Source organism: Saccopteryx bilineata, unplaced genomic scaffold, assembly GCF_036850765.1.
Source record: "Saccopteryx bilineata isolate mSacBil1 unplaced genomic scaffold, mSacBil1_pri_phased_curated manual_scaffold_25, whole genome shotgun sequence".
Classification (NCBI taxonomy): Eukaryota; Metazoa; Chordata; class Mammalia; order Chiroptera; family Emballonuridae; genus Saccopteryx; species Saccopteryx bilineata.
The window spans coordinates 216,582-229,209 of record NW_027095451.1 but is presented as its reverse complement, the minus strand read 5'-3'; the positions used below and the strand labels follow the sequence as shown (position 1 = coordinate 229,209).

At 44.7% G+C, this 12,628-nt stretch overlaps 1 protein-coding gene across 1 annotated transcript; it reads left to right on the top strand.

Annotated features, from left to right (window-relative positions):
* Positions 1-4,694: 4,694 nt before the first annotated feature.
* LOC136318293 (cilia- and flagella-associated protein 44-like) lies at positions 4,695-8,137 on the top strand. Its single transcript, XM_066250667.1, is given in 5 exon segments — positions 4,695-4,805; positions 4,906-4,988; positions 5,583-5,785; positions 5,788-6,268; positions 6,270-8,137. Coding segments are annotated over 5 exon segments (2,730 nt in total). The 3' UTR covers positions 8,122-8,137.
* Positions 8,138-12,628: the final 4,491 nt, after the last annotated feature.

The window sequence follows — 12,628 nt, the reverse complement described above, 5'->3', positions numbered from 1 at the left end:
AAGTGACACCTTAGTGTGCTCTGGAGGAGCAGCAGTCTGCTGCAGGTTGCGCAGCCTCCTCCATAGGATGTGGGTTGACACTGAGCCCCAGGTCCAAAGATTGAACTGTGACCTGAGCAGCGGTTGACTACTGAGCTTGAGCAGTCTCTCGATGAGGAGGTATCATTCCGGGTGTCCTCGAGACACTGCAGTCTGCTGCAGGTTGGCCACATTGCTGTGAAAGGAATGGATCAAAAGTGGGAGAGTTGAGGTTAAGGAAAGAAGTGATGGGCTAAAAGATGAAGAAAGAAAGATAATATGGGCCCTGGCTGGTTGGCTCTGTGCTAGGGCGTCAGCCTGGCGTGCAGAAGTCCAAGGTTCGATTCCTGGCAAAGGCACACAGGAGAAGCGCCCATCTGCTTCTCCACCCCTACCCCTCTCCTTCCTCTCTGTCTGTCCCGTCCTCCCCCCCACCCCACAGCCGAAGCTCCATTGGAGCAAAGTTTGCACGGGCGCTGAGGATGGCTCTGGGGCCTCTGCCTCAGGCGATAGAGTGGCTCTGTTCTTGACAGAGCAACACCGCGGATCAGCGGAACATCACCCCCTGGTGGGCGTGCCGAGTAAATTTTGGTCAAGAGCATGCGGGAGTGTGTCTGACTGCCTCCCAGGTTCCAGATTCACGGAAAAACAAAAACAAAAACAAAAACAAAAGACAGAAAATATGGGCAATCACTAGGAAAATACTAGAAAACAAGAAGAAATAGTAAGAAGGGTGATGAAGATGAAGAAACGGAGAGTTCACGAACAAGAGAAAATCACATCAGTCAAGATGACTTGGGGAGCATGTGAGAAGCTCACAAAGACTTCAAAAAGACACTGCCTTGTGCGGCAGGATGCAGAGAACAAATGAGGATAGGGGAAACTTACAAGGCCGTAAAGGTGTCACGGTCGGTGCTGGGCCTCAGCACAGGCATGCTGCGAACGGTCTCCTTTGGGCCGAAAGCCACTCAGGACAGCGTCTCATTCCTGCAGGTGTAGAGGTTACACACACTTGTGGTGGCCTTCTCTTCAATTGTACAAGACGGTAGTCGGGCTGGTCTGGTTACACAGATAATTATATAATACCTTCCATTATATAATTCAGGCAAGCTTGGCTGTGGACTCTGAAGAAAATCCAGATGTGAAAGTGCCATCTCAGGGTGTTCTGCAGGAGGTGTAGTCTGCTGCAGGTTGTTCAGCCTTTTCCAGAGGCTGTGGGTTGACAGAAGCCCCAGGTCCACAATCGGACTGTGACCTGAAGAGCGGTTGACTGCTGAGCTTGAGTAGTCTCTCCATGAAGAGGTGGCATTTATGCTGTCCTCGGGACACTACATTCCGCTGCACCGTGACCACATTGCTGGAAAAGAAATTGGAACAAAAGTGGGAGAGTGGAGGTTAAGGAATGAAGTGATGGGCTAAAAAGATGAATTAGGTTAGCTATTATGAGCAATTACAAGTAAAGTACTGGTAAACTGGGAACAATAGTAAGAAGGGGAAGAAAGATAAGGAGAGTTCAAGAACAAGAGAAAATCCCATCAGTCAAGATGAGCTGGGGAGGATGTGGGAAGCTCACCATGACCTAAGGGAAAGACTGCCTTGGGCGGCAGGATGCAGAAAACAAATTGGGACAGGGGAAACTTACAAAATGGCAAAGGTGTCATTGTCGGTGCCGGGCTGCAGCTCAGGCCTGGTGTGGAGAGTCTGCTTTGGGCCGAGAGCCACCCAGGACAGCGTCTCATTCCTGCAAAAGTAGAGGTTACACACACTCGTGGTGGCTTTCTCTTCAGTTGTAGAAGTAAGTAGTTCCACTGGTTCTGGATACAGAGATTATGATGTAATACCTTCCATGACTCCAGGCAGGCTTCAATTCAAACTTTGAAGAAAATTCAGATGTGAAAGTGACACCTTAGTGTGCTCTGGAGGAGCAGCAGTCTGCTGCAGGTTGCGCAGCCTCCTCCATAGGATGTGGGTTGACACTGAGCCCCAGGTCCAAAGATTGAACTGTGACCTGAGCAGCGGTTGACTACTGAGCTTGAGCAGTCTCTCGATGAGGAGGTGTCATTCCGGGTGTCCTCGAGACACTGCAGTCTGCTGCAGGTTGGCCACATTGCTGTGAAAGGAATGGATCAAAAGTGGGAGAGTTGAGGTTAAGGAAAGAAGTGATGGGCTAAAAGATGAAGAAAGAAAGATAATATGGGCCCTGGCTGGTTGGCTCTGTGCTAGGGCATCGGCCTGGCGTGCAGAAGTCCAAGGTTTGATTCCTGGCAAAGGCACACAGGAGAAGCGCCCATCTGCTTCTCCACCCCTACCCCTCTCCTTCCTCTCTGTCTGTCCCGTCCTCCCCCCCACCCCACAGCCGAAGCTCCATTGGAGCAAAGTTTGCACGGGCGCTGAGGATGGCTCTGGGGCCTCTGCCTCAGGCGATAGAGTGGCTCTGTTCTTGACAGAGCAACACCGCGGATCAGCGGAATATCACCCCCTGGTGGGCGTGCCGAGTAAATTTTGGTCAAGAGCATGCGGGAGTGTGTCTGACTGCCTCCCAGGTTCCAGATTCACGGAAAAACAAAAACAAAAACAAAAACAAAAGACAGAAAATATGGGCAATCACTAGGAAAATACTAGAAAACAAGAAGAAATAGTAAGAAGGGTGATGAAGATGAAGAAACGGAGAGTTCACGAACAAGAGAAAATCACATCAGTCAAGATGACTTGGGGAGCATGTGAGAAGCTCACAAAGACTTCAAAAAGACACTGCCTTGTGCGGCAGGATGCAGAGAACAAATGAGGATAGGGGAAACTTACAAGGCCGTAAAGGTGTCACAGTCGTTGCTGGGCCTCAGCACAGGCACGCTGCGAAGGGTCTCCTTTGGGCCGAAAGCCACTCAGGACAGCGTCTCATTCCTGCAGGTGTAGAGGTTACACACACTTGTGGTGGCCTTCTCTTCAATTGTACAAGACGGTAGTCGGGCTGGTCTGGTTACACAGATAATTATATAATACCTTCCATTATATAATTCAGGCAAGCTTGGCTGCGGACTCTGAAGAAAATTCAGATGTGAAAGTGACACCTTAGGGTGCTCTGGACGAGCTAGTGTGCGGCAGGTTGGGCAGCCTCCTGCATAGGATGAGGCTTGACACGGAGAACCAGGTCCAAAGATTGAACTGTGAACTGAGCAGCGGTTGACTACTGAGCTTGAGCAGTCTCTCGATGAGGAGGTGTCATTCCGGGTGTCCTCGAGACACTGTAGTCTGCTGCAGGTTGGCCACATTGCTGTGAAAGGAATGGATCAAAAGTGGGAGAGTTGAGGTTAAGGAAAGAAGTGATGGACTAAAAAGATGAATAAAGAAAGATAATGTGGGCCATGGCCGGTTGGCTCAGTGATAGAGCGTGGGCCTGGCGTGCAGAAGTCCACAGGCCTGATTCCAGGCAAAGGAACACAGGAGAAGCGCCCATCTGCTTCGCCACCCCTACCCCTCTTTTTCCCCTCTGTCTCTCTGCTCTTCCCGAAGCCGAAGCTCCACTGGAGCAAAGTTTGCCCGGGTGTTGAGGATGGCTCTGTGGCCTTTGCCTCAGGAACTAGAGAGGCTTGGGTCTCGATAGAGCAACACCCCGAATGGGTGGAGCATCGTTCCCTGGAGGGCATGCCGGGTGAATTTCGGTCAAGAGCAGGCGTGAATTTCTCTGATTGCCTCCCCGTTTCCAGATTCACAAGAGAAAAATAAAGATAGATGATATGGGCAATTACTAGTAAAATACTAGTAAACGGGAAAGAATAGTGAGAAGGGTAATGAAGAAAATGAGAGTTCACGAACAAGAGAAAATCGCATTCAAGATGAGCTGGGGAGGATGTGGGAAGCTCCCGAAGACCTGAGGAAAAGACTGCCTTGGGTGACAGGATGCAGAGAACAAATGAGGATACAAGAAACTTACAAGGCCGTAAAGGTGTCACTGTCGGTGCTGGGCTGCAGCACAGGCACGCTGCGAAGAGTCTGCTTTGGGCCGAAAGCCACCCAGGACAGCGTCTCATTCCTGCAGGTAAGAGGTTATACACACTCGTTGTGGCTTTCTCTTCAATTGTAGAAGACAGTAGTTCGGCTGGTCTGTTTACAAAAATAATTATATAATACCTTCCATGATTTCAGGCAAGCTTGGCTGTGGACTCTGAAGAAAATCCAGATGTGAATTTGCCACCTCAGGTTGTTCTGCAGGAGCTGTAGTCTGCTGCAGGTTGTTCAGCCTCTTCCAGAGGCTGTGGATTGACAGAAGCCCCAGGTCCACAATTGGTCTGTGACCTGAAGAGCAGTTGACTGCTGACTTGAGTAGTCTCTCCATGAGGAGGTGGCATTTATGGTGTCCTCGAGACACTACATTCTACTGCAGCATGACCACATTGTTGTAAAAGAAATTGGAACAAAAGTGGGAGAGTGGAGGTTAAGGAATGAAGTGATGGGCTAAAAAGATGAAAAGGATAGATAATATGGGCAATTTTAAGTAAAATACTGGTAAACTGGGAACAATAGTAAGAAGCGTAATGAAGGAGAGTTCAAGGACAAGAGAAAATCCCATCAGTCAAGATGAGCTGGGGAGGATGTGGGAAGCTCACCAAGACCTAAGAAAAAGACTGCCTTGGGTGGCAGGATGCAGAGAACAAATCGGGATAGGGGACACTTACAAAATGGCAAAGGTCTCATTGTTCGTGCTGGGCTGCAGCACAGGCCCAGTGTGGAGAGTCTGCTTTGGGCCGAGAGCCACCCAGGACAGCGTCTCATTCCTACAAAAGGAGAGGGTACACACACTCGTGCTGGCTTTCTCTTCAGTTGTAGAAGAAAGTGGTTCCACTGGTTCTGGATACAGAGATAATTATAAAATACCTTCCATGACTCCAGGCAAGCTTCAATTCAAACTTTGAAGAAAATTCAGACGTGAAAGTGACACCTCAGGGTGCTCTGGACGAGCTAGTCTGCTGCAGGTTGTGCAGCCTCCTCCATAGTATTTGGGTTGACACTGAGCCTCAGGTCCAAAGATTGAACTGTGACCCGAGCAGCGGTTGACTGCTGAACTTGAGCAGTCTCTTGATGAGGAAATGTCATTCTGGGTTTTCTTGAGACACAGTAGTCTGCTGAAGGTTGGCCACATTGCTGTGAAAGGAATGGATCAAACGTGGGAGAGTTGAGGTTAAGGAAAGAAGTGATGGGCTAAAAAGATGAATAAGGAAAGGTAATATGGGCCTTGGCCGTTTGGCTCAGTAGTAGAGTGTCGGCCTGGCATTTGGAAGTCCTGGTTTCAATTCCGACCAAGGCACACAGGAGAGGCGCCCATCTGCTTCTCCGCCTCTCCCCTCTCCTTCCTCTCTGTCTCTCTCTTCCCTTCTCGTAGCCAAGGCTCTATTGGAGCAAAAATGGCCCGGGTTCTGGGGATGGCTTCTTGGCCTTTGCCCCAGGCGCTAGGGTGGCTCTGGTCGTAACAGCGACGCTCCGGATGGGCAGAGCTTCACCCCCTGGTGGGTGTGCTGGGTGGATCCCGGTCGGGCGCATGTGAGAGTCTGACTGCCTCCCCTTTCCAGCTTCAGAAAAATACAAAAAAAAAAAAAAAGTGGTAAGGAATTGGCTTGGGAAAGAGAGAAATATCACCTTGGCCTAATGAAGCTACAGAATAGGTTTCGTGATCCTCTGGAAGGTGATAGTATTGTAGTTCATGCCATAGGAAGTGATCACAAGATATCCTCCTACAGGCTTGTGAAGTGCTCTAAGTACTCCAAATCCAAAAAGGTCAGTCAGACAGAAGACCAAGCAAATGGGAGAGGTTTGAAAAAGAAGGAACTGGAATAAAAGACAGCCAGAAGGATATAGTTGCAAGTATTAGTGAACCAGAAGAATCAGTTATTGAAAACGGGAAGCAATTTTGGCCTAAAACCCTGAGTCAAATTATGGTGCGCAGTCAAATTGAGAAAACTAAGAAACTTAAGTTAAAAGCTGAAAGGGCCCAGATGAAGATTCAGCAGTGAAAAAAAGAATGGGAGGAACTGTACAAAAGTAAACCGGCTGATAACTGTGAAGATCCCAAAAATATCCAAGCCATCAAAGAGGCTCAAATGTATATGGGAGACTTCAATCTAAAGACAGCCCCAGACTATAAGATACCTGAGCACATCAGAATAAATGCTGGCAAGAAAGAAGAGAAACTGGGACAGCTAGACTCTATGACCTATGCACAGAAAAAGCACATGAACAAGTCCATCCTCTCTGAGACCTAAAGTGGCTGTCATCGAGGAAATACAGTGCCTGGTACAAGAGCTGAAGAACATTCAGTCAACTCTTCACGTATCCAAGCACATCCCCATTCCGCAAATCCCTCAGATACACCCAGAAGAAGTTCCTGAAAAGAGATTTCACTATGATGAAGAAACTCTCCTAGCTTTTAAGCAACAGCAGATGAAATATGAGGATGGAAAGACCCCTCAAGTGGAACAGGAAGGGTCCACTGGCTCAAGTGGACGATTCCTTAGACTCACTTCTGTAAAGGATGGGGATTTGACAACACGAGATTCATTATCTAGATCATCAAAGGCATCGTCGGTCACTCTAGATATTCCAAAGTTAACGGAATTTGCAAAAGCAGATCCAATTGATGTAGACCTAGAGATTATGAAGAGAAAAGAGATTAAAAATCTGTATATGCAACAGTATTTGACCAACAGGATCAAAGAACTGATTGTCACTTTTGATGCAGAATTCCATCTGAGACATCAGAAACTGAAACTAGATACTCAGATGAAATTATCTGACCTACACCATGTCACATTACTTCAAGAACTGCTTCTCCTCAAGAATTTTGAAAAACAGGAGAACCTATTTCAAGAGCGTGTTAATTCATTAGACAAAGAGGAACAGGATATGCAATGGAGAATAAACGAAATTCTTAAGGATATGGAAGAGAAAAAGAATGAAATCACCAGGCTCCAGGATCAAGAAAAGGCCGTCTATGCTGGTTTCCAAACAGTCCTTGGAAAAAATAATAAATTTGCCGGCTTCCTTATGAAGGTCCTAAAGAAGATGATAAAGTGGATAAAGAAAAAGGAGGTTGAAAATGATGCCGATGAAGATGAGGAGAGTGAGGATGAATCTAGCCTGGAGAGTGAAGAAGATGAGTCTGAATCTGAAGATGAGGTCTTTGATAATTCTATCTGTCCAACAAATTGTGATGCGGGTCTTTTTGAGCTGGCGCTTCAACTTCGAGAGAAAAGGTTGGACATTGAGGAGGCCTTATTAGAAGAAAGGAAAATTGATAACTTCAAAAAGGAGTATGATACATTGTCCAAAAAAGTCAAAACTGTGGTGAGGAATCTGAATGCTGCAGAGGAGGCCCTGGAGGCATATCAACGAGAGAAGCAGCAGAGGCTGAATGAACTGCTGGTTGTAATTCCGCTCAAGCTGCACCAGATAGAGCATGTGATATCTAGAGAAATACCCAGTGATCTTTCTGGAACTTTGGTCTTTTCTAACCACTCCTTGGGACAGCTTCAGGAACGAATCGTACAACTCCAGGAGGAGAATTCCAAGCAGCAAAAACTTAACACAGAATTCCGGCAGAGACGTAAACAGCTTTTTCGGGAGATGGCAAAAACTATACACAAAATGGAAGAAACAGTCTGTCAACTAATGATTAGCAAGTTTGGTCGTGTGATAGACCTAGGAGCTCTTCAGACACTTTCTGTGAATACAACGCCTGAAGAACTCAAGATCGAAAAACTTCGAAAGGAGCTATTCAATGCAAAGGAAATGAAGAAGTGGGAGGAAAAGATTGCTCAAGCGCGATGGGAACTGATGATGAAGACAAAAGAACACATCAAAAAGCTTCACCAGATGAATGATCTATGTATTGAAAAGAAGAAGCACGATTCTCAGTTGAATACACTACGGAACCAGCAGGGCAATGTCTTTCAGAGCTCTCGGAAAGCCGATATTGTGGCAAGAGAGAAGGTCACTGAGTTGGTCCAACTCCAGGCAGAAAGGATTTTGGCCTTAAAGGAAGAGATTGCTGTTTTGCGTAAGAAAGGGGGCCTTACCCTCCTACCCATTCGGTCTCCGCAAGAGAACAGATGAAGACCCTGGGTCTTTTATGTTGCTTCTTTTCTCAAATCCATTCAATATTTTGGACAGAAAATTCACCAGAAATTGTTTGTCTCCTTCAACAATCCTGTTGTTTTTAAGTAAACTAATCTAAAAGTCTAAAACGAGATCCAGGCATGTAGCACCCAACATCTATTATTGAACTGATCCATTACTTACTAGATTGAATATGAAGTCTCAGAAGGCTATATCGCAAACTGTAAGAAAACACTTTAAATGTTTTAGGAATTTTTTTTCCTTTTGGTTACCTGAATTTTTAGGCATTGGCAGGAAAAACTATCACTGAGAGCATTAGCCCAGCCCCTTTTTGTTGTTAAAGTCAGGGGGCTAGAAGGTGAGTTACAGGCCAGATCTGAGGGCCCCTGAATTAATTAGCTAACCGAAGATCGAGAGCAATAGCCCTATCCCTCTCCTGGAAGCGATTGTGTCTGGTCATATCTTATTTGTTACCTGCCCTACTTCTCCTTTCCTATAATTTCCATGTTACTTCAAATCCTTTTTTTTTATTATTCTTAAAATATTTTTCTGAAAATTCTGTTGCATCTTAATGAGTTTTCCCAATTTAGCTTTGGATGGAAAAAGGATGCAAACCATCTACCAGCGGGCACCCCGTTTCTTCTGGCCAGCAGAGGGCGCGCTTGCCCTAGATTGCCGGATCCTGGGGCTCTCCTAGGGTCTTATGAAATTCGTGACAAAGTTAGAAGCCAGAGTCTGACACCACACCCCTTAAAGAGATGATCTCAAGTGGCATTTCATCTGTAACCCAACTCTACTGAAATGGAGAGGATACACTGCAAGCTTCAGCCTCTATTTAGTTCCAGGTATAGAGGAGGATCCTGTGGTTGGACAACAAGAAGTAAATGTTTAAAATATCGACCAGGGCCTGACCTGTGGTGGCGCAGTGGATAAAGCGTCGACCTGGAAATGCTGAGGTCGCCGGTTCAAAACCCTGGGCTTGCCTGGTCAACGCACATATGGGAGTTGATGCTTCCAGCTCCTCCCCACCTTCTCTCTCTCCTCTCTCTCTCCCTCGCTGTCTCTCTCTCTCCCTTTCTCTCTCCTCTATAAAATGAATAAATAAAACTAAAAACAAAACAAAACAAAAAAAATAAATAAATAAAAAATTAAAAAAAAAATCGACCAGGGAGTCAACTCTTCTGGCAATATTGGTATATCTTTGGGAAGAAGGGAAGTGAATTTCATCAGGTACCACATGTTCATGTATAGCATAACACAACTAAATGGAGAAAATACTTGGTCTTCAACACACACATACACCTATATAGAAATATATGCCTTTGATGAGACCAAGTTTTACCTTAAGTCCTGTCAATAAAAGAACTGAGAAAGCTAAAAGAAAAAAAATGAAAAAGAAAAAAAAAGTCTGAGGAAACTCTTACTGGCGCTGGGGATGGCTCCTTGTCCTTTGCCCCAGGCACTAGAGTGGCTCTGGTCACAACAGAGCGACCCCCCAGAGGGGCAGAGTGTCGCCCCCTGGTGGGCAGAGCGTCGCCCCCTGGTGGGCGTGCCGAGTGGATCCCGGTGACAACATGAAGGGAAGTAACATCTGCATCATAGGAGTTCCTGAAGAAGAAGAGAAAGAACAAGGGATAGAGACTTTGTTCAATCATATCATAGCTGAAAACTTCCCTAAATTAATGCAGGACAAACTCTCCCAAGTTCAAGAAGCACAAAGAAGTCCATTAAAGAGAAACCCAAAGAAATCTACACCAAGACACATCATAATTAAAATACCAAGCTAAGTGATAAAGAGAAAATATTAAAGGTGCAAGCAAGAGAAAAAAAAAAGCTATCACCTACAAAGGAGCCCCCATAAGGATGACAACCGACTTCTCAACAGAAACACTGAGGCCAAAAGGGAATGGCAAGAAATATTCAAAGTAATGCAGAAGAAGAGCATACAACCAAGACTACTTTATCCAGCAAGGCTGTCATTTAGAATTAAAGAAGAAATAAAGCTTCCTAGAAAAAAATAAAAAACAAAAACAACTCAAGGAATTCATTACAACCAAACCAATGCTGCAGGAAATGTTAAAAGGCCTGTTGGCTCAGTGGTAGAGTGTCGGCCTGGCGTGCAGAAGTACGGGGTTTGATTCCAGGCCAGGGCACACAGGAGAAGCACCCATCTGCTTCTCCACCCCTCCCCCTCTCCTTCCTCTCTGTCTCTCTCTTCCCCTCTCGCAGCCGAGGCTCCATTGGAGCAAAGATGGCCCAGGCGCTGGGGATGGCTCCTTGGCCTTTGCCCCAGGCACTAGAGTGGCTCTGGTCACAACAGAGCGACCCCCCAGAGGGGCAGAGTGTCGCCCCCTGGTGGGCAGAGCGTCGCCCCCTGGTGGGCGTGCCGAGTGGATCCCGGTCGGGCGCATGCGGGAGTCTGTCTGACTGTCTCTCCCCGTTTCCAGCTTCAGAAAAATTAAATAAATAAAAAACAAAAAAGAGGCCTGTTGTAAACAGATCAAAGTGAGAAAAGAATTTAGCAGAAGAGGAATACAGCTTTAAAGAATTAAATGGCAATAAAAACTATATATCACTAATAACCTTAAATGTAAACAGATTAAATCAGGGGTCCCCAAACTTTTTACACAGGGGGCCAGTTCACTGTACCTCAGACCGTTGGAGGGCCGGACTATAAGAAAAAACTATGAACAAATCCCTATGCACACTGCACATATCTTATTTTAAAGTAAAAAAAAAAACAAAACGGGAACAAATACAATATTTAAAATGAAGAACAAGTAAATTTAAATCAACAAACTGACCAGTATTTCAATGGGAACTATGGGCCTGCTTTTGGCTAATGAGATGGTCAATATGCTCCTCTCACTGACCACCAATGAAAGAGGTGCCCCTTCCGGAAGTGCAGCGGGGGCCGGATAAATGACTTCAGGGGGCCGCATGTGGCCCGCGGGCCGTACTTTGGGGACCCCTGGATTCAATGATCCAATCAAAACACACAGGGTAGCTGCATGGATAAGAGAACAGGACCCGTACATATGCTGTCTACAAGAGACCACCTTAAAACAAAATATGCACATAAATTGAAGGTAAAAAAATAAAAAAAAAAACATTTCATGCAAATGAAAATGAAAAAAAAAAAGCTGGGGTAGCAATACTTATATCAGACAAATTGGACTTTAAAACAAAGGATATAGTAAGAGATAAAGAAGGCCACTACATAATGATAAAGAGAATAACCCAACAGAAAGATATAACTATTATAAATATCTATGCACCTAATATAGGAGCACCTAAATATATATATAAAGCAGACTTTGATGGATATAAAGGGCAAGATCACCAGCAATACTCTAATAGTAGGGGATTTCAATACCCCACTAACATCACTAGATAGATCCTCAGGAAGAAAAATTAACAGCAGACTTAAAGGACACACTAGATTAACTCAATTTAATAGATATCTTCAGAACCTTTCACCTTAAAGCAGCAGAATATACATTCTTTTCAAGCGCTCATAGTACATTCTCTAGGATAGACCACATGTTAGGGCACAAAAGTGGTCTCAACAAATTTAAGAAGATTGAAATCATATCAAGCACTTTCTCTGATCTCAATAGCATGAAACTAGAAATCAACCACAACAGAAAAGCTCAAAAATTCGCAAACACATGGAAACTAAATAGCAGGTTGTTAAATAAGAAATGGATTAAGAATGAGATCAAAGAAGAAATTAAAAAAAAATCCTAGAAAGGAATGGTAATGAGCATACACAACAACTCAAATTTATGGGACACAGCAAAAGCAGTACTGAGAGGGAAGTTCATAGCACTACAGGCACACTTTAAGAAGCTAGAAAAAGCTCAAATAAACAACTTAACCCTGCATCTGAAAGAACTAGAAAAAGAACAGCAAGTAAAGCCCAAATGTAGTAGAAGGAAGGAAATAACAAAGATCAGAGCAGAAATAAATGACATAGAGGCTAAAGAAACAATACGGAGGGATCAATGAAACTAGGAGCTGGTTCTTTGAAAAGGTAAACAAGATCAATGAACTTTTAACTAGACTCACCAAGAAAAAAAGAGAGAGGACTCAAAAAAAATTAGAAATGAGAGTGGAGAAATAACAACTGACACAACAGAAATACAAAATATTGTAAGAAAATACTATGAAGAACTGTATGCCAAAAAACTAAACAACCTAGATGAAATGGACAAATTCCTTGAAACATACAATCTTCCAAAAATCAGTCTGGAAGAATCAAAAAACCTAAAAAGACCAATTATACCAAATGAGATCGAAACAGTTATCAAAAACCTCCCAACAAAGAAAAGTCCGGGGCCTGATGGCTTCACAAGTGAACTCTACCAAATATTCAAAGAAGAACTAACTCCTATCCTTCTCAAGCTATTTCAAAAAATTCAAGAGGAAGGAAGACTTCCAAGCTCCTTTTATGAGGCGAGCATAGTTCTGATTCCAAAACCAGGCAAAGATAACACAAAGA